At 49.7% G+C, this 22123-nt stretch overlaps 10 protein-coding genes across 10 annotated transcripts; 4 read left to right on the top strand and 6 right to left on the bottom strand.

The window, feature by feature from the left end:
* Positions 1-292: 292 nt before the first annotated feature.
* Positions 293-1868, top strand: LCP9604111_2636 (allantoinase alX; the record flags this gene model as incomplete). The annotated part of the gene is made up of 2 exons (XM_039070135.1): positions 293-787; positions 846-1868. The coding sequence occupies 2 exons, from the start codon at positions 293-295 to the stop codon at positions 1866-1868; spliced, it is 1518 nt and encodes a 505-aa protein (XP_038931388.1).
* Positions 1869-2182: 314 nt separating this feature from the next.
* LCP9604111_2635 (TMEM199/VMA12 family protein) lies at positions 2183-3094 on the bottom strand (the record flags this gene model as incomplete). The annotated part of the gene is made up of 2 exons (XM_039070134.1): positions 2183-2743; positions 2837-3094. 2 exons carry the CDS (start codon positions 3092-3094, stop codon positions 2183-2185), a joined length of 819 nt encoding a protein of 272 aa, XP_038931387.1.
* A 153-nt stretch (positions 3095-3247) lies between these two features.
* Positions 3248-4171, top strand: LCP9604111_2634 (tubulin-binding prefolding complex subunit PAC10; the record flags this gene model as incomplete). The annotated part of the gene is made up of 4 exons (XM_039070133.1): positions 3248-3267; positions 3378-3618; positions 3758-3991; positions 4070-4171. The coding sequence occupies 4 exons, from the start codon at positions 3248-3250 to the stop codon at positions 4169-4171; spliced, it is 597 nt and encodes a 198-aa protein (XP_038931386.1).
* Positions 4172-4659: 488 nt separating this feature from the next.
* On the bottom strand, positions 4660-8812 carry atg26 (uncharacterized protein; the record flags this gene model as incomplete). Its single annotated transcript, XM_039070132.1, has 3 exons — positions 4660-4926; positions 4992-7535; positions 7586-8812. The coding sequence occupies 3 exons, from the start codon at positions 8810-8812 to the stop codon at positions 4660-4662; spliced, it is 4038 nt and encodes a 1345-aa protein (XP_038931385.1).
* An 877-nt stretch (positions 8813-9689) lies between these two features.
* On the bottom strand, positions 9690-10684 carry LCP9604111_2632 (DNA-directed RNA polymerase I subunit RPA34; the record flags this gene model as incomplete). The annotated part of the gene is made up of 2 exons (XM_039070131.1): positions 9690-10434; positions 10488-10684. The coding sequence occupies 2 exons, from the start codon at positions 10682-10684 to the stop codon at positions 9690-9692; spliced, it is 942 nt and encodes a 313-aa protein (XP_038931384.1).
* Positions 10685-11027: 343 nt separating this feature from the next.
* On the top strand, positions 11028-13649 carry grc3 (uncharacterized protein; the record flags this gene model as incomplete). The annotated part of the gene is made up of 4 exons (XM_039070130.1): positions 11028-11064; positions 11124-11650; positions 11702-12013; positions 12072-13649. 4 exons carry the CDS (start codon positions 11028-11030, stop codon positions 13647-13649), a joined length of 2454 nt encoding a protein of 817 aa, XP_038931383.1.
* A 1719-nt stretch (positions 13650-15368) lies between these two features.
* LCP9604111_2630 (uncharacterized protein) lies at positions 15369-16073 on the bottom strand (the record flags this gene model as incomplete). The annotated part of the gene is made up of 2 exons (XM_039070129.1): positions 15369-15619; positions 15671-16073. 2 exons carry the CDS (start codon positions 16071-16073, stop codon positions 15369-15371), a joined length of 654 nt encoding a protein of 217 aa, XP_038931382.1.
* A 494-nt stretch (positions 16074-16567) lies between these two features.
* On the bottom strand, positions 16568-18251 carry LCP9604111_2629 (putative prenylcysteine lyase; the record flags this gene model as incomplete). Its single annotated transcript, XM_039070127.1, has 2 exons — positions 16568-18057; positions 18110-18251. The coding sequence occupies 2 exons, from the start codon at positions 18249-18251 to the stop codon at positions 16568-16570; spliced, it is 1632 nt and encodes a 543-aa protein (XP_038931381.1).
* Positions 18252-18501: 250 nt separating this feature from the next.
* LCP9604111_2628 (small subunit rRNA maturation protein TSR4) lies at positions 18502-19817 on the top strand (the record flags this gene model as incomplete). Its single annotated transcript, XM_039070126.1, has 2 exons — positions 18502-18621; positions 18684-19817. The coding sequence occupies 2 exons, from the start codon at positions 18502-18504 to the stop codon at positions 19815-19817; spliced, it is 1254 nt and encodes a 417-aa protein (XP_038931380.1).
* A 1083-nt stretch (positions 19818-20900) lies between these two features.
* On the bottom strand, positions 20901-21873 carry LCP9604111_2627 (CSN8/PSMD8/EIF3K family protein; the record flags this gene model as incomplete). The annotated part of the gene is made up of 2 exons (XM_039070125.1): positions 20901-21471; positions 21707-21873. 2 exons carry the CDS (start codon positions 21871-21873, stop codon positions 20901-20903), a joined length of 738 nt encoding a protein of 245 aa, XP_038931379.1.
* Positions 21874-22123: the final 250 nt, after the last annotated feature.

Below are 22123 nucleotides of genomic sequence, written 5' to 3'. Positions count from 1 at the left end.
GTACATAATGGCAACACCGGGGTCTGGAATAATGGCTCGGCAGTGGGCCTGTGGATATTCTCAGGATATTCCCTGGGTAATCCCCTTCTTCGCTGGGAGGGAGATCCTCTTTAACCCCAAGGTGGGCCCGGACTGTTTTTTTCTTCGGAGGCAGTGGGCGTATTTATATCTCCCCCGGTCCCCTTATCTTAGGCCTGTTGCCCCTCTTATCTTCTGCTTATCTGAACGGCTTTCTTATATTTGAAGGTTATCTTTTGGTTATACTTCAGTCTTCAGTTCGACATATCTAGTTATGGCAACTAATCTCCCCTCCATTGCTGTGGTGGCTTCATCTCGCGCCGTTATCTCCGGCCGTTTGACTTCTGCCACTGTTGTGATCTCACTGACAACCGGTAAGATCACCGCCGTCTTCGATTCCGTGATCCCAGCATCGGAGTTCCCTGTGAATACTCCCTATACCGACTACTCGCCTCATGTTTTGCTACCCGGCCTGGTTGATGCGCACGTTCACCTGAACGAGCCTGGCCGCACGGAATGGGAGGGCTTCTACACAGGCACCCAGGCCGCTGCCTTTGGCGGTGTGACTACTGTCATTGATATGCCTCTCAATGCCATCCCTCCCACCACCACCGTGAACGGCTTGAAGGAGAAGATCCAGGCTGCCCAGGGCAAGTGCTGGGTTGATGTCGGTTTCTATGGCGGTATCATCCCCGGCAATGCGGGCGAGCTCAAGGCTCTTGTCCAGGAGGGTGTCCGCGGCTTCAAGGGTTTCCTGATTGACAGTGGTGTAAGTGAATGATATCAGCATCGTGTGTTCTCCAATTAGTATTAACATTCTTCAATAGGTTGATGAGTTCCCCGCTGTCGGGAGAGAGGATATTAAGAAAGTCATGGCCGAGTTGGCCGATGAGCCAACAACTCTCATGTTCCATGCCGAGATGGTGCCTCCCATTACCGCATCTGTGGGCGACGAGGTTCAGACATCCGATGCACCTGCCGACCCTGCCGGCCCCCTTGAGGCGTATGCGACTTTCCTGGCCTCAAGACCTTCTTCATTCGAGACCTGTGCTATCGAAAGTATTCTGTCTTTGGCTCATCTTGCTCCCAATCTCCCTCTGCACATCGTCCACCTCTCTGCAATGGAAGCTATCCCCTTGTTGCGGGAAGCCCGCGCCAATGGTGTCAAGATCACAGCCGAGACCTGCTTCCACTATCTGTCCCTAGCAGCCGAGGAAGTACGCGACGGCGACACCCGCCACAAGTGTTGCCCGCCTATCCGGTCAAAGCTGAACCAAGATAGTCTGTGGGAAGAGCTGGAGAAGCACACTGGTGACGGCGTCATCAAGACCGTTGTCTCCGATCACTCCCCTTGCACACCAGATCTGAAAATGCTTCCAGCCCATGTCCCTGGCCACTGTACCGGCGGCAAGGAAGAGGAGAGTGGTAACTTCTTCTCTGCCTGGGGCGGCATTTCTTCCGTCGGGCTGGGCCTGCCCATTCTCTGGACAGACCTCAGCCGCCGGAAGGGCCTGACTTCCTCGCCAGAAGACGAGAACACCAAGAACGCCCTTCAAGACGTCGTCCGTCTCTGCTGTGCCAACACTGCTGCCCAGGTTGGCTTGCAGTCGCACAAGGGCGACCTGGTTGTCGGCTTTGATGCTGATATTTGTGTTTTTGATGACTCTGCCGAATGGACGGTCGAGCCGAGCACCATGCTCTTCCGCAACAAGTGCTCTCCCTACCAGGGCCGTACTCTGCGCGGCATGGTCCGCGAGACCTGGCTGCGTGGTGAGCGTATCTTCAGCCGCGACCAGGGCTTCCATAGCCAATCGCCACACGGCAAGCTTCTTCTTGAGAAACGAGTTTGAGATATTCCCTGCTTTCTTACTCTTCTTCTTTCTTTGTCCACGCTTATCTCGGCATTGCGCCTTGCTATCTCTTCTATATCTCTGCCACTTTACATCTCGATCTCAACCTGTGAGATCGAACCCTCTGATGAACCCTCTGATGAGCACTAATGATCGCACAACATTCATACCCGTTAGATTAATGACCTCGCATTCTAGCTTTTAGATAGAATACTAAAAGCAATCAATTGAATCCTTCCAAGTCTCTTAAATCAAGCTAGCACAGAGAAATACAGTAATACAGTCATTATTGTTGAATACTATATAGATACATATCAAAGACTCCCAACATCCTTCTTCCCATCCCTCCCCTTCTCCCACTTCTCCCTAACCCTCCTCCTAACACCCCCATTAACCCCCTTCCCCCAAATTTCCTCCTTCTCCGTCCCAACCTCAACAGCCTCATCCGCACTATCCTCCTCTCCAACCGGCCCAATAACAACCTTCCTCTCCTTAACCGCCCTCTCTTTAACCCTCGCCCGATCCACCTTTTCAAGATATGTCCAGTACAAGAACGCCTCTGCAACGGCAACACTCAGCGCCGAAAACAACCCGAGAAGAACCTTAACCGCCTCGCTCGCCACTATCTCCGGCGTCGGGAACTTCGTGAGCGCCGCGTACACGCCGAACCCGGTCACCACCACCGAGATGAAGACACTCGAAACCAGTGAGACCGTCAGCGTATCTTCTTCTACTCGGCCGTCGCTCGTGTAGGGCGATGCGTGCGGATCCGCGTGGTCAGCGTTTGGTCGGTAGTTTGGGTTTAAGAGTCGGTTGTAGGATTCTTGTTCAGTTGCTGCGATGAGGCGTGCTTTTGATGCGAGGTATTCGGCGCTCTGTATTATGTAGGATGTTAGAATCTGGTTTGGTGTGGTTTGTGTATTGGAGGAAAGGAAGGGATTGGATGGGGTTGTGTATAGACCACGTACAGGCTCTGGCTTCTTTGGCGGCGGAGGGACGTAGACTTTCGTGCCGCGGAGGAGGGAACTGAGGACGGTTGGGATGTGAGAGGCCTGCTCTTTGTATTCTGGGTCGTTTTGGAGGTATCTGGCGAGCCGGATCAGTTGTTCGTGGGCTATTGGGCCTTGTGCTTCCAGCGTGGTAGGCAAGTCTAGCTCCTCGTGGCGCGAAGCTGGAATAGCTTCGAACGCGGCGAGGATGCGATCTGTCGTAAGAAGGAGGACCATTATGATACAATCCAACGGAATTAGGGCAGTTCAGTAGAATTGAGGTTTAGTTCAGTTCATGGGGAGATAAAGCGGAACCCCAAAAAAGTGGCAGTTAAGCTCCCCACATCGTCATATCTTCCTCTCTCCTCTCTCACACACATTTTTGCGACTATGGCGGACTCAAAGAAGAGGTAAATTTATATTCCTATTCTATATATCTACATCCCCTTCTATCTGCCAACCTCCAACCTCAATCCCATGCCCGCATCCACAGAATCCAGAAAACTAACCCCTCCAACAGCACGGTAACAACACAAACCAACCCGCGCGGGATCCCCGTCGCCCCATTCATCGACAATGTCAGCGACTACGTCTCCTCCCGCGAGGAAGTCGAGCCCACTCTCCGCTCCTTCCAGGAGATGATCTCCAAGTACCAGTTCATGGAGGTGAACACGCAGCGCCGCGGCCAGGGCTTGCGCGAGAAGATCCCCGATATCAAAAAGACGCTGGAGATGGTGCGGTTCTTGCAGCTGCGCAAGGAGGTAAATATCCCCCGCGCGCATCCCCCATATATCATACGCACTTCGGAGAAAAGGCGATTTGTGGAACATCCAGCTTTGGGAAATTGAATCGGAAATTGGAATTCGGGAATATCAAGTTCACTAACACTCACTTTTCTAGTCCAACCCAGGCTCCGACCTCGAAACTAGCTTCGAACTCAATGATACCCTCTACGCCCGGGCTGCGATCTCACCTGCTGATGCCGAGGAGGTCTACCTCTGGCTTGGTGCGAATGTCATGTTGGCCTACCCTCTCGACGAGGCGGAGACCATGCTGGATGACAAGCTTGGTTCTGCGGAGTTGAGCTTGCAGAATTGCGAGGAGGATCTGGAATTCTTGCGCGAGCAGATTACGGTTAGTTTATTCGGTTTGCGGGCATAGGTGTGGGAGGTTGGTATATTGGCGCTTTTGCTAACATTTGACTTTTTGCAGACATTGGAGGTTGCCACGGCGCGTGTGTACAACTGGGATGTTGTAGAAAGGCGTAAGCAGAGGGCTGATGGCAAGGGTGGTGAAGAGGAAACGAAAAAATAAGAAGCGCCCTGGTGGCTGAATATGTCTTGAAGGGATTTATGGGATATTATAAAAATGTTGCCAATGTCATCGATTATGAAGGGTCTATTATCTTCCAGGTTGAATGTCAAGGAAAAGAATCAAGAGAATCATAATGCAGCATGGAGAAATATTGAAAAGAAGTAGTGAATATTAAGTATACGCTCCAAACTAAATGCCCTATGCATATAAACCGAAAAAAGAGACGCATGTCATGATTCGTGAAAACCTTGAGAGGTAATAGAAAATCGCCACAAAAAAAAAGAAAGAAAAAACAGACCATCGAAGTGTCCTCCATAACTTCGTTGAGTTTGAGGACGCCACCTTCACTATGAACCTTCCAGTCCACGCGCCTGTACGGCATATTATTGTTGGCGACAGGGGATCCGAAGATGGTAGAGAATCTCGACGGTGCGCTGCTGTGTCCCAAACAAAACGAAATGCTAATCATTCAACTTTGGGAAACAGAATCATTGGAACATGTTGGAACCTAGTCTGTCGGCATCAGAAGCAGCTCGCTCACGCATCCGCTTCGAGATGTCAAAGCCAGTTTCATCACCGACAAAGGTCCACTCCTCAATGTCATCAAGGTCATCATCGGCTCCATCCGGGGAGGTCTTAGCTGTAGGTGTAGGAGAGAATGGGGTGGACGAAGCAAGCGACTTTTGTCGGGCCAAGGTCTTCGCGTATTCAAGATCACGATAAAGGGCCTGAATTGCAGTAGCCACGCCGTCTTCCTAAACAAGGGAATATCAAATTAGCACTCCATCAATTAAGCTTGGGTAGACTTAGAACAACTCACATTCCGAATCTGAACACCCAGATTTGTTGCCCTCATAATCATACGTTCACTGTGCGTCGCCTCCCACAGAGCCCGCGAGAAGACACTGACGTTCAGTTTCTTCAAGCAGATGCCAACACCTAGATCCTCCACCCGGGAGCCGAAGAAGAACTGGTCTCCGAAGAATGGCTTGATGATGGTGGGGACGCCAGCTCGAAGACTTGCCCCAGTGGTTCCTGCTCCACCATGGTGGGCTGCAGCATCGATTTGAGAGAAAAGCCAGTCGTGAGGTGCAGATTGGATCTGGTGGATTTCTGGTGGCAGAGGTATCTCGGTCTTCGTGCTAGCTGGGTCGCCAAGCCTATCGGACCATCCCTTCGAGAGGATGCATCGGACATCTGCTTTCTGGACTGATTCGATGACGGTCCGTGTCAGAGCAGAAGGATCCGAGACCACAATGGATCCAAACCCGATGTACACGAGCTTCTTGCCATCCGCTCTGGCCTGTGCAATGAAATTCGATAGTTCAGTAGGAGGAGTCCAATCTGTGCCCTCATTCAAAAACCAGTAGCCGGTAATGCGAATCCAATCTGGGTAATCAAGAGGAGGGACCACCACGGAGGGCGAGTAGTTATAGAGGAACGGAACTTTGTTCTGCTGCATCTTGTCTAGGGTTGTGGCCTTCAATCCCAACTCGTTGTTTCGCCAGCGGTTCACTTGCCCCGCGATGGCCTTCCAGAAGATGTTGTCGAACATGACGTATGTGATGTAGTTGTATGCTCCACCCATGCGATTCTCTGGCACTGCGAAAGCATGAGGGTAGGCCCGTGTTCTTGTCCATGGCATGGTGAATCCGCGGAAGTACGGAATCCTTAAAGCCTCTGCAATGTGAATTCCGGCCATGGCGCTCGGTGACTCGATTAGAAGGTCACTGCCCTGACAACCAATCCAAGCCGACGACAAGAGGTCATCGATCCATCCTCTGAACTTCATTGAAGCTTCCCTAAGGAAGGAATATGTAAACATCCCGTTCTCCACGCAAATTCGCATTAGCTCTGCAGGATCACCGTCAACGGGAGCAAAGTCAATCCCGTGTTTTCTGATCCAGGGCTCGAACTCGGCGTGGGTTGCAATTTTCGGTTTATGGCCCTCCGCAAGCAGTCCTTTGCAGAGCGCAATGTACGGTTGCACATCGCCCCGGGAGCCGATGGTTAGGCAAGTAATCCTTAGAGGCTCGGAAGGTTTGAAGTTGATAATGGAAGCGCGAGGATCGTCGAAGAACGGATGTATTTCCGATGAATCCTCGGTGAAAGTCGGACGTGCATCATCTTCCTCGGGGCTGTCCAGCCTTGCTTCCTGAAGCATGCGGTGCTCAGCCTTAGCTGCTTCAACTTCGTCTCGTTCTTCTTCTGCTAGCAAGCCAGATTCCACCAGGAATTTCACGGACTCTAGATTCTGATGCAGTGTGACTGCACAGTCGTCTCGTGAATCGGAGGCATTGAACTCAAAGAAAAGCTCTTCATGGCCACGGATGATGACAACAAGTCCATGGTACCCAAAACGGAAGCCCTTCTCTTTTTCAACGTTCTCAATGTCTTTGAAGGGTAGAATCATCTTGGTCCGAGTGCCAGGAATCAGGCTCCGGAAGCAAAGTTTCTTCTGACTTATATAGATCTTGCCGTATAGCGGGAGCACACGATGCAAATAGGCGTAATAGGTCGCCTGCAGTTTTTCGGTAGATGGAAGAGCGAAGTGTGCGCGAAAGCGATCTCCATAATTGAATGAACCTTCGTTGTCCTCGGGATCAACGTTCTGATCTTCAAGCAACGGCCCTTCCCGTTCTCCATAATGCTTCTGGCCACCAATCCACATGCCAGAGACCTTTTCTATATAGCCCATTGACTCTGTTGCTAAGAGTGTACTCATTTGTTTCGAGCGGCTCTTCAAGTATTCTGCAAAACCAGCGGCGCGTTGAAGGGGGTATGCGCCCACTTTGACAAGATCGTTTAAATGAGTAACGGAGCTCGGCCCTGAAGATTGCATTGTATTAGATTCGCCAGCGATATATCGCGTGTCTTCGGTGGTTTCATTGCGACCTAGTGTTCTAGATGGAGAGCCTGTCGCTGCACCTAGGTCCAGCCGTGTAGACGCGGAGGGGGTCGTATCATCAGAATTCCGTTGAATATTTTCTCCGACACCCAATGAGCGTCCTTGCAGTGTGCGCATAGTGGGTGATTGGAAGACGTCGCTTCTGTGTAGTATCTGACTGGCAGATTCAGTGGTATCTGTCATGGATTGTACAATCGGCGATGATTCGGTCCCTTGCTCTGCAAATGAATCTGTCGAGCCTTGATTTTCGTGTCCTACGCTGGAGCTTCGCTTGCGCGGTGAAACTTCCTGCCTCTGATCAGACAAACGAACGCTACTGACTGACTGTCTCTTTTGATTTTTGATATCGTGTTGGCTCTGCGGCTCTTTCATTGCAGAGGTAGCCGACGCAGCATTGACCAGGCGCTTGATGTAGTTAAATGCGTCTTGGTCCGAATCAAAGAATGAGAAAAAGTACTGTGAACTGATCAGCAATGAACTTAGTAACGTTTCATCCAACGACCTACCTCGTCAATTGCGTATGTTTCGCCGCTGTCGAGAACTCGAATCTTGAATGTCTCTGCGAAATCGGCCATTGGGCTCTCCTCCAGGTCAATAATATTCGCTATTGGGAATGATACTTTGACACTGTCGCCTTCATTATGCGTCCGGAAGATGACTTTCTGGAGGGCTTTCACCCATTCCTTTGCACTGGTAGCACTGTCTGCTCTGAATAAATATGTCCGCTGATCAGTGGTGACCTGAAAGTCCTTCACATCACCGTCTTTGCGATCTGCGAGAGACGCAGAGATCCCATATCGAAGATCGACATGTCCGCTAGGGAAATAGAGATTGGAGGGATCTGCGTAGTATGAGAGGACATCACCCTTCAGCGCAAACCAATAGCGATGATACGTAGGGTTCTTGCGGCCGCGTTTGGATAGGTATCCCGACTTTATCGCCACGTTGGACTTCTTTGGGAGGTAGGCGTAAAAGCAGATGTGACCTTCTGTCACATACATGTAGCCTTGAAGAAGCATGCTCTGGAGCAACGAGCATGCATACTCCACCAGAACCTTTTCGGGCTTCGCAAACTCAAACATCTTCATCAATCGCGTAGAAAGAGCGGACGCGGACGATTCCGGTTGGTCTTCCATGGGTTTGTTTAGATCGGGTGGCGAGTGTGGTGTTGCCGATGTTAAGTCAAAGTGAGATTGCGCTTCAACCATGCGACTTAGAACCGGGGCTGCTCGCGGCGTCGCACTGCGAGTTCGCCTTAAAGGAGGCACCTTGAGCATCGGGTCGATTGGGTTTGATGACTCGCTTGCCTCGTCTTCTGAATCTAACTTGGGTAATCTCTGCAAAAGCTTATTGTCTGACCTTGTTCTTTGATGGCGACGTCCTCTTTCTTCCAGAACCAGTGTGTTTGATTCTGGTCTCTTGCTTGGCTGGCGGGAGTCCAAGGATGGCACAGGCGTCCGCGATGAAGGGTTTCCACTAGTTTGCTCCATCCACGGGTGTTCTTCCATATCTCCATCACTATCACTTGATTCCTCAAACCGGGCATGGAAGTCCGACTTGGACCCGACAGCAGCAATCATGGAGAAGAGGGACTGTTGCATATAATGCAAATTGCCGTCCCGTGAACCCATACCTTGCGGCGGAGCTGTGAAATCAAACTGAGCATCATCCCCATCCTTAAATTTGTCTGGCACTCGATCTGAAAATGGACGGTTGGACGAAGTAGGTTTCATACTTGCGCTCAACTGCCGGTCTGCCCGGCGTTTGGCATCGTCTCTAAACGGTTTCATCCTTATCTCTGGTACACCGATACGATACAATCGATGCAAAATGTGGGTCAAGGATGGGAGTAAACGATGCTAGGGCGCGGTGAATCACTGAGATCGGTCGGGCAGTCAGAAGCTCGAGCCAGGTGACAGCTCGGCGCTGATAGGACTATGACGATCAGGTATACACTAGTCAAACGGCAAGACACATCAGTCTGGACAACATGTGACTTTGTCATATCAAAACCGCGGTCAGGCGCCAAAATCGTGATGAGCAGGGTTAATGGTGAACAACGCACGGGATGGCAGGGTCTAGGCCGATAAGCGCTTTGAAGCTTGGACACTATATCTGGATGAAGCTGTCAATCCACACTCCAAATCAGCCAAGCGCCATGATATATATTAAAAAGATGATGGAAATGAAAAAAGAATGGAAAGGAAGTCCAAATCTATCCCAAGAGTTCACAGAAATCTCAGAATGCACAAAGGGAGAAACATCACCTGGGCTCTCTCCGCATGCATGTGATCTATGACTCCATCGCCCCTTATGTCAGCTGAGTGCCTGAGGCAAACAGCATTTATATGTTGTAGGCCTTTATGCCTCTTCAGATATATTGAATACCAAATTGAAGTTAAATTGAAGTTGAAGCCTATTACTTTGCGTGGAAGGAAATCTTAACTTAGAGAGGCGTTTAAAAAAGAGCTCATCGGACTACACTCATTGCTTCGACACTATCAAATCAACAAAAGACAATGGAACACAGAGAAAATAAGATTGTAAATTGTACATAGTATTGGGGACGTCGTTAAACCAAAGCTATTCTCAAAACACACTAACGCCAAATCATGCCTTTTCGGACTTCTTCCGCTTCTTTTCTTCCTTGTCCTTGTGGGACTTCTTCGACTTCTTCCGGCTCAGATTATCATCCTCATCCTTTTCTTGTGAGTGCTTCTTTGACTTCTTCCGAGGAAGCGCTGCAGCTTGGGGAGCTTCATCCTCAACGTCATCGTGATCAAGCTTCCTCTTCCGTTCCTCTCCCTTGGGAACCTTGAACGAAGGCGCCTCACCCTCCGATTCCGAGCTAGATCCAAGCGTCTCTGGAAGCGCACTCGTTGTACCGACAGGCCGGAAGCGCATTTTCATGTGCTTCGGCTGCGGCCGGGCTGGCTTGACATATTCGCGCAACTCTGCCACTACAGCATCGGTCTTTTTTGATGTGCTTGGGAGACCGATCATTTCTTGGACGTGGTAACTTGGGATGCTTTGGGCTGCTGTGGAATATGTTTGTGTCTTCTCGTCGAAAAGAAGTAGTGATTTGGTTGCGGGATCGGCCTCGGAAAGAGCCTCGGCTGGGATGCCGTAGTTCACACCGTCGTGGGAGATGATCGGTTCACCCTGCATGATCTTGGCCATGCACACCTCTTTGATTTTGGACAAAGGTAGAGAGGCCGGTGCTGTGAGGTGAAGGACTTGCTTGCCGTCGAGGTTGGAGAGAAGGGAGGAGACTTTGGAGGATGGCGGGGCCTGCTTCTTTGCAGACTTGAAACCCGCTGGTGGTTTGTATAGCTGAGGACCGGAGATTACAACCCTATGGGCACAAGTATTAGTTACCATAAGAGCCGATAGAGGATAATCTCTCACTTCTTGCCTGAGCTGGAGTCGGGCTTCATCTCGTTGGAGTCGTCGGAGTCGCTATCCGAATCCGAACCTGAGTCCGAGGTATCATCTTCGCTTGATTCCTGTACCTTTGTATTCTTCGTCATTTCTTTCTCTTTTTCAGTCATGAGGTCAAGCGAGGCCGATCTGCTCGAGCTGCTATCGCTGTCGGATGATGCCATGGCGATTGTTCAATTGTGTAGGGCAAACTCGAGGTCGACACTCAAATGCTTTCGCAAGAATGTGCGGCGTTTGGTACACCCGAAATCCACAAGACGAATGAAATGAAACGATGAAGTAATTTACAGGGTATATACGCGAAGTTTCAGCAAAGCCGATTTCGCAAAATGAATTGGATCGACGTTGAGTGAGGATGCTCAGGTCCAACGATCTTTTTTTTTCTGCTCCGCGGGAGCACGGACCACCAGCCAACTTTTTTTGCTTATCGGCTTTGGATCGCATTATCGAGGTCGATTTCTTTTCGAACACAAGCTCGAAGCTTGTCTGCCCGGACTGTATAATATCATGGTTAAGCGAAAGGCCGAAAAACAGCAACCAGCTGGTAAGCCGTCTATCCATGCCCTACAACACTAATTTGAAGCTCACATGTCGTTTCTCTAGGCCCTGTTAGCGCTGTCGCTGCTTTGGCAGCGCGCAGAGCTCGACAACAACAAGAAGCACAGAGCGCGAATGTACCAGCGGATGCACCGCAGGCTATTGTTGCGAGCGAACCACCCTCGAAAAAGTCGCGACAGTCTCTCGATGGACCTGAGGCGACTGGGACAAAAGAAGAGCATCGTACACGGACAAAGGCAGCAAAGAAACAAGATAAACTATTGCGCACAGAGACAATACCGGAGCGGCCACTAAGAGCTACCCGGCCTCAAGAATTGGAAGTGAAGCCCGAGTTGGAGGATACTCATGAGCACCTCTCAGACGAGCAGTCTGAAAAGGACCAAGTCGAGCATACAGAAAAGATGGATGAGGATGATATTGCATCTGTTATGGGTGATGCCGATGGCTATGAATCACCCGCAGAAACACCCGCAGAGCTTCAGAATTTCCCTCTATCCAAGGCTCGGTTGAACGAAAGCAACATAGTCTACAGCGATGAGAGCACACTTTGCATTCGCATTAAGGAACGCACGGTATGGATGAACTTTCCGGCCATTTGGAGTGAATACTGATCTTTCCCTTAGAACCTGGCGTTGGTGGGCCATTATGATCTCTGGGTCAAAAGAGGTGTTGTCAGTCTGATGGGCGCGAAGTTACATCCGTCCTCGCAGTTGCATAGAGTTTATGCTCCCTCGACCCACTCTTTGCCAGTTATCAAATGTGTTGCTGGAATTGATGGCGACGCAGAAGTAGAGATCAAGTCTTGTACTAGCGGTATCTCCCGCCTCCGTGACCTCTCGCCTCTGTATCAAAGGATATGGGCTGGTGAGAACACCGCTGCAGATAAAATCACCCTGAAAGGAGCCGCCAAAGACTCAAAGCGGACTTTTTCAGTGGTATGCAATCATACTCTACTCCAGCTCGAGCTGTGTTCAAAGCTAATTGACTTGACAGTTGTATACTTCGGCAGATGATTCTTTAAATAGACATATCCGACCCCTTCACCTCGACAAGAAATGGAGCGCGTCGATGAAAGGTCTCTCACAACGTGAAGGCCAACTTCGTGTTCTAATTTGTGGCCCCAAAGCATCCGGAAAGTCCACCTTTAGTCGCTACTTGTTGAATCACGTTTTAAGTCCGACACCCGAGACCGAGAATGGATATACTAATACCGATGGAGTTGCTTTCCTGGATCTAGACCCAGGTCAGCCTGAGTTTGCCCCTATGGGTCAAGTGTATCTCGCGCGGTTGCGCTCTCCCTTCTTCGGTCCGCCTTTCACCCACCCATCATTGGACGATTCCCGTGACGGTGAAATAGTGCGGGCGCATCATATCGGCGCAGCGTCGCCAAAAGAAGACCCCGATCACTATGCACTGGCCGTCATGGATCTTATGGATCAATACCGCTCGTTGCTGGAGAAACATCCCCAATGCCCTCTGATTATCAACTACCCTGGTTGGATCTTTGGGCAAGGATTAGAGGTTGCGACTTGGCTGGTCAGATCTCTCGGTCTCTCTGATGTGGTATATATGAGTGAAAAAGGCCCATCAGAAGTCGTGGATCCGTTAGGTCTAGCTGCCCGTGAGGCCCGAGTCCCCTTGACCATTCTCCCATCTCAGCCCACTGATTTTGTGAGCCGATCAAGCGCTCAATTACGAGCGATGCAAATCCAGTCATACTTCCATATGTCTCATCCAAATGATCTCATCACTTCCCTTTGGTCAGATGTACCGCTATCTCGCACGAGGCCTATTACTGTGGACTATGCCGGTGCACGACAAGGTATTTTGGGCGTTATGGTAATGGGATCACAGATCAATCCCGATCTACTGCACGAGACCCTTGAGGGTGCTATCGTAGGCGTCGTTGCAGTGGAATCGCCGAACGCCATCATGAGTGAGATGTCAGCATCAAATGACGAAGGCCATGACGATATTGACATGGGTTCAGCAAACTCAGGCGCGGGTAATTCGGCTGAGCTTTCCATCCCTGACTGCATTGTGCGAACATCCGAAGATCTTCCTTATCTCTTTGTTGGTTCCGGTAGTTGCACCCCATTGGATCCCAAAGCGTCAAACTGTCTTGGTCTTGCTTTGGTCCGTTCGATCGATACCTCTTCGCGCAAGCTTGAGATCTCCACTCCTATTCCCTCATCTCACCTAGAAAAGGCCATCGAGCAAGGTCATGGCATTGTGCTAGTCCGTGGCCAGCTTGATAACCCGAATTGGGCTATTAGTGAAGAGTACTACGCCGCTCGTGCGGCAGAGCGGCGCTACCAGCAATCGACCTCTGGGCCGAGGAAAGCTGGAGACATTGGCAGTGAACAGGCATACGAGCTGGATCCGGCCGAGCATAGTCGAACGCTTGCACTGCTGCGAGAGAGGGTTCGCCGAGCGAGCAATGTGCCTTGGATGACTGTCGTGGAAGATAATAGTCGTCACCAGCGTGAAGTTGCTGCGCGACGAGAAAAGTCACTATGGAAATTGAGGAAGAAGGCATATCCCGGCAGCGAGAGCGAGGCGGACTACTAGCTCCCTTCTATCAAATATATACATAGAATTTAAATGTGACAGCAGTTTGCACATAAAGTTACTGATTTCTATGTATAGGCCTGGAGGTTTCACAAGGCATTTCCACTCCAAAGTTACTCATTGTTTGATTCTATGACCTGTGATTTCTCTCGGGTTTGGCTACTGATTGAATCCGTGATCTGTATGTAGCAACAGATACGAATGAAGAGACTAACTTGAAGCATTGAAAATACCGCAAATTGAGCGAAGATAGGAGGACTAGGTGTCAACTGGTAGAATTACTATGGCCTGAATTTTTATTACTTTCCATGCAACGCACTTGTCTTGACATACAATTCTAGCTAGTCAAATCTTTTCATTTAGACCTATAGATTGATATCTGGAAGGATGTAGTCCATCCTGAGCCAATGGCAACCATACATCCTCATGCGATTCCACAATTCAGTCTTCCTTCCTCGCTTAACACAGTAATACTTTCCATAATACCGTAGTTTTACTTGCCGAGATCGATAGATGTCGATACAGATATACTATATTCCGACTTTCTCCCCGGCACTGTAGATACTATGAGATCTTTAGACTTGTCCTAGTTCACCCCTTATGCAGCCACCATTCTACAACGGACTAGAGCTATGGTAATGCCAATGTTCGAACAGACACAGAGTTTTCCAATTATTCTACTCAAGCACAGAGATCCTGTCCACGCTTAAGGGATTGAGATATTGATGTCCACGTCATTTGGTTGGTATAGACAGAATCATGCTAGGCTTAGGGTTTGAGGAATGGCTAGAATGCAAAGGAGGAAGCCATCAGTGATAATTTCCTTTTCAAAAGATACTAGGCTCAAGTCTGGCGTTAAGGCCTTTCCCCCGATAATAGTACCTTTCCCTGATAAGATCTTCATGAAACCCTTTTGTTCTACCATCTTTGCTTTGTCCGTGATTTTCTATGCCTGTAGCCCGCAGCCCTTGAACTGTGGAGGGAGGTATGCAGCTACTTTAATCCAAATTTTTCCCAAGCCATCATCATCGTAATAGAATATGTTCTGGCCTTTTTGCAGCCAGTGCGCGCCGGGAAAGAAATAGGCAAGCTGATCCATTGGGGTATCAACTCCTGGAGCGTAGGCAGTAAACCCAGAGACTTCCATCCTTAGATGGCATCATGATTCTTAGCTTACCCAATTATGAGGAGGCCCATCATAGGAAATAATGGACTGCTTACCTAGTTAGAGGCGTCGCTTAGATCGAACAATGGGTTCGTCCGAACAAGATGCTAGTTGCAACCAGGCTGCGGTTGAACTAGAGAATCGTTTAGTCAGGCCGAATTCCTAGGAAACGTAGAAGCATAGTTTCACAGATTCAAGGAGGAATAAGGATGATTTGGAAGACGAAGCCCGAGATGGTGGGGTTGAATAAGACAGCGGGGTGACCTTTGATCGATAGAATACGGCGAAAAAGACCAAATGATAAGTGATTTCTCACTTAATCTTCTATACTACATCGTGGAAGCGAGATTGATGTGTCTAATGACTTTATAAAAAAGGCAGTTAACTAAGAGATTGTGTATGTGCTGAATCATCCGGCTGCTGGTGGTAAAGTATCCTCCTCCCAATCGACAAGATGTATAAATAAGCTAATATCGACTTTGGTTGTAAATTGAGGATGACTTTGAGGTCCCATATCACAGCGGTATTTATTCTCGAGCCAACGTAGTTCCATGCTAATTTTGTAAACCAAACTGCATACACACTGTCTTCACACTTCCCTCCGCCCCATAGTCGCTCAAATCCATGTCAATAGGATCCCCTATATCATGAAACCCGCACTTCCGATACATCGCGTGACCTGCAGATGATGCTTCCAGCCATGCTGGTATCTTATGGAAACTGGCTTCCTCTAGCCCTGCTTTAACAAGTGCAATGCCGACGCCTTTATCCTGGGCTTGAGGACGGACCGCGAGAACCTCGAGGACTATAGGACATCTGAGTAAAGGCTTCTATCGTAAAAATCTGTTCAACTCACGGCTAGCGCATTTTCCAGTAATCCATTTTCTTCGCCTTGCTGCTACAGCTCTATAGAAGTCTAGGAAGGCTGCCGGATTACCCGCAGTGTCGGGGGCTGTTTTCTGTCTCTCTTCGGTGGCTGCCGCTTCTCTTTCATGGGTTTTTTGGTCAAGGTAGACAGTCCACAATGACCACCCCATGATTTCACCAGTCTTTCTGTCCGTCGCCTTTAAAAACAGTGCAGTTGAACTAGTCGTGAGTAGCCCCCGAAGGAATCCTATCATGTCTTCTCTCTGATCTGGCGAGCCGTACATCAAATGCATAAGCTTGTCATTTTCAAATGCCTCATCATGGATACGAACGAGGGTCGGAATATCCTCGGCGGTGACTGGTTGTAATGAGAAAGAGGATAGCCTAGACATTGTGCCTCGAGGCTTCCTTGTTGCGGAGGAATTTAATTAAGTGTCAAAAGAACGGCAATAGAACGGGGACTTTCGAAATGTATCTGTATCTGCTGCGACGGCTTTGAGGTCTTAATTGGAAGCTCGACATCAAAATGCCTGTGGGGATAACTGTCGAATAGAACTCCGTAGAGTCCGCCCCGCTATCATGTGATCGATCCAACTACGTTTATAGTTGGCGATAGAGGCATAATATTGGTTAGCAGACTGTGCTTCATCCCGTGCTAATCCATCAGACTGTGCACGTCTTTGTACCAGCAAGATCCCCTCATCCGAAAAGGACATTTGACATGACAAGTTAAGCGGTACCGTTATTTCATTCTATATCGAGCGGTTCATATAAGATCAGGTTGTAAATAACAAATGCAAGGCTCATAACAAGAAAAAGACTTTCCATGCATAACGCTTAGTTTGACAAAAGGAGGCTGGCAAGCCAAGACAAGATATAAGCAGGCTTACAGCTCCCTGTCCCAGGACGAGGCATCACTGTCTGTCTGATCTCCTTGCTTCTGCCACGACTGGAACATGAGAGTTGCCACGTTCCGGCCCATCAACGCACTAGTCTCCATTGTCGAGATGAAGCTCTCGATGCCACCTGTGTACCACACACCTGGAGCTAGAAGAGTCTCCTCAAAGGTCACTCGCGGATACAGAAGAGGGTATGGGTTCCATAGCTTCTCATGGAACCAGCTGATATCGCCTATCGATAGGTCTCCAATGGTCGTATTGCTCCCCGCAATCTCACTCTCCAGCCCCAGAATCTGGGCAATGAATTCAGCCGTGGGCCGCTCTGGCGAGAAGATTTTGTAAACATAATGTTGCTGTTTGTCTTTGGAACCCGCAACAGAATGATCTACTCTTCGAAGTGTACTAATACTCCAAAATTCAGTGAGGCCAACACCATCTGGGTTCGAACCCAGATCAACGCCCTTGGGTAGAGTGGTCAGAATAGTCTCGGGCGCTCGAGCATTTGAATCGTTCAGACCAAAATACTTCGGCGAGATGCGGTGAGGGGATGCAAAGAGAGTAACGTGCAAGTTGACATATGGAATCTCATCTGGAGTGTTTTCCAAGGGAGGGGAGACGGAGATACCCGAGTACTGCAAAGGACCGGCAATGACAACTTCGTCGAATAGCTCATGCTCGGAGCTGGTAGCGGTGTTGACCTTTGAGGAGACCCGTACAGTCCCATCATCGTTGCGTGAAATCTCAGTGGCGGTGGTATTCACTTTGATATTCACCTCCGAGGCCCTCAGCGCGCCATCGAAAATGCGCCAATTTCCACCCTCGATAGAAACCGCTCCATCCGTAGCCATACAGACGACAGATTCCAAGCCATGAATCAGCTGCAGGTTCTGTCCATAATTCACTCGAGTACTTGCTTGGATGATCTCATTCGCAAACAGCGAGCTGATTTCATTTGCCCGGAGAAACACATCGCCAGGAGATGCAGTAGCATTGATCAAGTCAGCCGCAATAGCTGCCTCAGTAAGAGAGCTGAAAGGGAATAAAGGCTCTTCATAAAGGCGGAGAAACCTGCCAACGACACTCTTTACCAGATTCTGAGTACGCAGAGGCGCCAGTCCATAACGCCAGAAGAGCCGGCCGATATTCCACCAGCTATACGAATTCGTCAACGTGAAAACGAACTGGGTCCCATCCCAGATCCCGATACTCTCAGCAGTCTCCCTAGGCCGTGCATGGTCAGCACTATTGACCGTCAGGCCGAGATCACGGGAAGCGTTGACCAGGTTGTAATTGATCTGGACAAAAATGGAAGCACCCAGTTCAATGGGGTACGATGGGTCGTCGAATACATTGACTGTTGTTGAGCGGCCGCCAACATATGATTCACGCTCATAGACTGTGATTTCCACAGGAATGTTGGCTTCATCTGCCAGCTTGCGCAGTTGATATGCAGCAAACGAGCCTCCGGCTCCGGCGCCTATGGGAGTATCAGCCCCGTATGGAACTGTGTTCTTTAGAGAGAGGCATACCGATTATTGCCACACGCTTTGGGGTTGCACTGGCGGCTTCTCGCAGTTGCTCTTGTTCTGCTGCATTGCCAAACGAGACGAGTAGGGCAGCTAGGATGGAGTACAGTAAGAGAGGGATATGCCATGGCATAGACGGCCACATTATTATGGTAGCACTAGAAAATGGCAGAGCTAATTGGTAGTTGAACAGTAGATACTGATTAGCCAGAGATCAATGTATTTCAAGATATCATCAGATGAAGGATCAAGGGCGGAGGTGATGCCATCCATGAGTCTAATTTGGTAGTCGGCCCATGTCACGCTAGTCTCTTCTAGGACTAGTGCGTTTCCATATCGCTTATCTTTTTGAGGGGCATCACAGTTTTGATTCACTTAACTCCGAACAATTCAAAATGGATTCCTATGACAGTGACTCCAGTGTCGATGAGGACTTCACCGATACCGGTGTGCTTCTAGGCTATGCTGCTGAGGATGTCATCGAGGATGTAATCAGCCATCTTGGAGGCTGGCCGGTAAGTTACCACGAGTGATCACTTTGTATAACCAATTTCAACTAACCGCTACTTTGGTTCAGAAATGGCTCGATGAAGCATCCCCAGCACCTGGCGATTTCGCCAATTGCAAAGTCTGCAACAGCCCAATGCTGCTCCTCCTCGAATTGCACGGCGACCTGCCCGATCACTTCCCGACTGATGAACGACGCCTATACCTATTCGGCTGCCCCAGAAAGCCCTGCAACCGCAAGCCAGGCAGTATCAGAGCATTCCGCGCAGCGCGTAAAGTCGCCGTCGGTGGACAAAACAGACAGGTTGAAACGAAAACAGAGGAAACCCAGCCCGTCGCACCAGAACAACCCAAGCAGGACCTAGGAGCGAGCCTGTTCGGCGCAACAAACTTGACGAGCAACGTATCTTCGAACCCGAATCCTTTCTCATCCGCTTCGGGCCCAACACCCGCGGGAAGCAACCCCTTCGCGACACCAGTTCAGGCGACAGCACCTACAGCCGAGAAGCCCGCCGTGTCTGCAACCAACCTGGCCTCATCTTTCGCCGATAAAGTGCGCATCTCCTCGCCACCGCCCTCAGCCGCGACAAAGAAAACACCGGAATCAAGCACAGCGGTCCCGTGGCCCGCGCAGTCCGCGTTCCCTCCGCCGTACAAAAATTTCTACCTAGACGCAGAATACGAAACTCTCTCCCGGCCATCTTCACCCACAGTGCCAGATAATGTGCAAATTGAACCAATGGAGGAAGAAGGCGCTGGTGGCGCGGAGCTCAAGGACACTTTCGAGTCCGAACTCGACAAGGACTTTATGAAGTTCTCGATGCGCATCGAGCACAACCCGGAGCAAGTTCTGCGGTATGAGTTCCGCGGTACGCCACTGCTGTACTCAACTGGTGACGAGGTCGGTACCCGGCTGCATGTTCACAGTGCTCCTGGTGCCAAGATCACCACACTCGGTTCGGGGAGGATCCCGGCCTGTGAGTACTGTGGAAGCCAGCGTGTGTTCGAGTTCCAGCTTGTGCCGCATGCTATTACTATGCTTGAGGAGGGGCGTCCTGGTGTTGGGCTTGGGAAGGATGATGCGGGCATGGAGTGGGGCACTATCATCATGGGAGTTTGTGGTCAGAACTGTACGCCGCAGGAGTTGGGCGTTACTGGGTGGCGGGAGGAATGGGCTGGTGTGCAGTGGGAGGAGTTGAGATAGATGTGGATGTGGATGTTTTGCATTAGATGTGAGGGCTTTGCCTACCCTAGGTTGTACATAGCAATGTGACCAGGAAAACGGAGTATTTTGGATGTATTGCCGAGAGATCGCCTTGTTACTTTTTTGTCACTTTTGATGCAGAGAATGGCTCTCGTATATCGAATGTTTGAGTCTGCCCACGGAGTAGGAGTGCTGCGTTGGTGCCATTTATGCGACGATGATTCTCTATGTGAGTTTTGCTCTCTTTAAGTGGCCTCGGGAGAAGTTCTGTAAAAGAAGTTCTGGAGATTATATCGATACAGATGGGCTTCGCCCATTTGTCAGTAGCAACTTAGACATAGTTAGGGCACGGGTACCTCAACCGGTTAGTTTATATACATAAGAAGTGTGTTAGAACCAGTTACGGAACTTCCTTGGTTTTCTAGCAATCTAGGTTGTATGTATATTTAAGGTAGAGGACATGATAAATAAACCTAGTACTATCATCTTTTCTCTTAAAGTCTATATATCCGCGAAGGATTGATTGAGCGCTTGAGGATTCTTTGACTGGGCGGGTCCCTCCTGTTAATTCAGCTGTATTCTGATTCAGCTGGGAATAAGGTCATATCTGAATGTTGTTGTCATTTGGGTTGATAACTATCCTTCGCAAATGACACTATGTCGTGCTGTATCCCCATTGCTTCTCTAGAACTGGCTCTGTATGATTTTTGATATTGGCAGCAAAGCCGGCCTTATGGAGACACGACTGAAGTTATGCTAATGGTATAAACATCACATCTATCTCTCTTCCTCATATTACCCAGTGCAAATATTTGCACGGACAAGTAAAAAAAAGAATCCAATACAGACAAGAGAAATAGAAAAAAAAAAAAAACACCGGATGCGCCAGGCCCCGACTCATCTCCGAGCCCCTCCTCCATGCGAAATCTCTCATCGGTTCGTCACTTGATCGGGGGTGGGATTCATGAACTCATGTCATGGATGGAAATCAAACGATTTCCCTCACACAGCTTTTTGGAGATTTTAAAAAAAGGTGATGCGAAAAAAAGAAGATCAAGAATAAAGAGCTTCCGCAGTAGGCGCTTATGCGGGCAACTCGAAGCCACGGCGGATGACACGACCGAACTGCTCGATACCGACGTGCTCGCTCTTGACCTCGGAGCGGGCCTCGTTCTCCTTGTTGGTAGGCACGCGGATGACGGCACCATCGACCTTCCAGCCGCAGACGTCGACGACGAACTTGTCGAGCGCGTCACGGCTGCGGACATCGAGCCAGGACTCGAGGTTCTCGGCGGTGATGGAGCGGAAGGTGTTGCCGACCTCAACAGCGATGCGGATGCGGACGAGTTCCTCGAAGCCGGCAACGTCGGCGGTCAGGTCTGCGTACAGGTCGTCCGAGTTCAGAGTGGACCAGAACTGGGCGTACTGGGCGGACTCGAGGAGTGAGGACAGGCGGGTGAGCTTCTGCACGGACTCGACGAAGTCGGAGGTCTGCGAGGCGGAGTGGGCTTCGTTGGTGGTGGGGAAGGGCTGGGTGTTTGTTGGGAGCAGAGCAAGGCAGAGCGAGAAGGCGGGCGAGGGGAACACGGTCAGGGCCTTGACCAGGATGTTGGTCACAGTGTCGGGTTGGATAAGGTGGGGGTTGAACTGGAAGCTGGATTTTTTTGAAGAGTGTTGTTGTCAGCTTGGATTCGCAAATGTTACGATGATTTAGGCAACCAATCAATGGGTTCTTCACGTTCAGTATCTTCAATTTCTCAACATTCCCAAGTATATTATGGGATGTCAGGTAATAGGAAACGTTTTTAAAAGATACTCATCATAGTGGAGCTTTCCAAATATGATTTTCGCAATGCAATGCCTCGCTAAAAGAAAGGGGTCTAACTCACAGCTTCAGCAGGGCCAAGTTGGCGTAGCAGTCGAATGACCGGTCCTCGCACTGCTGGGACACATAGTCCTGGAAGACGGTGGTGGTCTCGGGGTTGTACCGATCGAGGCCATTGAGGATTGCCTCAATATGGGCCGGCCGGGTCTCACACTTGTCGAAGGCGACCATTTTGATATTGCTGGAGGGAGGTGGGAGGTGATGCGGGTCTTTTGTCTCTGCTGTTCTTTTTGGTGGGATTTTCCAAGGTTTGATTGTGGCCGTGGCCGGATTAACCTAGAAGGGCACTATTACCCGGGATTCTTCCGGACTATACCACACATTTGCAAACAATAATACTCGATTCTCCGAAATAGAAAAGTGGCCAATGGCCTTAGATTGACTCGTGTTCAAATAATACATAGAATACATATCTCTTGAA

This window comes from Penicillium roqueforti, assembly GCF_015533775.1.
Source record: "Penicillium roqueforti strain LCP96 04111 chromosome Unknown scaffold_03, whole genome shotgun sequence".
Taxonomy (NCBI): domain Eukaryota; kingdom Fungi; phylum Ascomycota; class Eurotiomycetes; order Eurotiales; family Aspergillaceae; genus Penicillium; species Penicillium roqueforti.
This window is presented reverse-complemented; position numbering and strand designations above follow the sequence as displayed.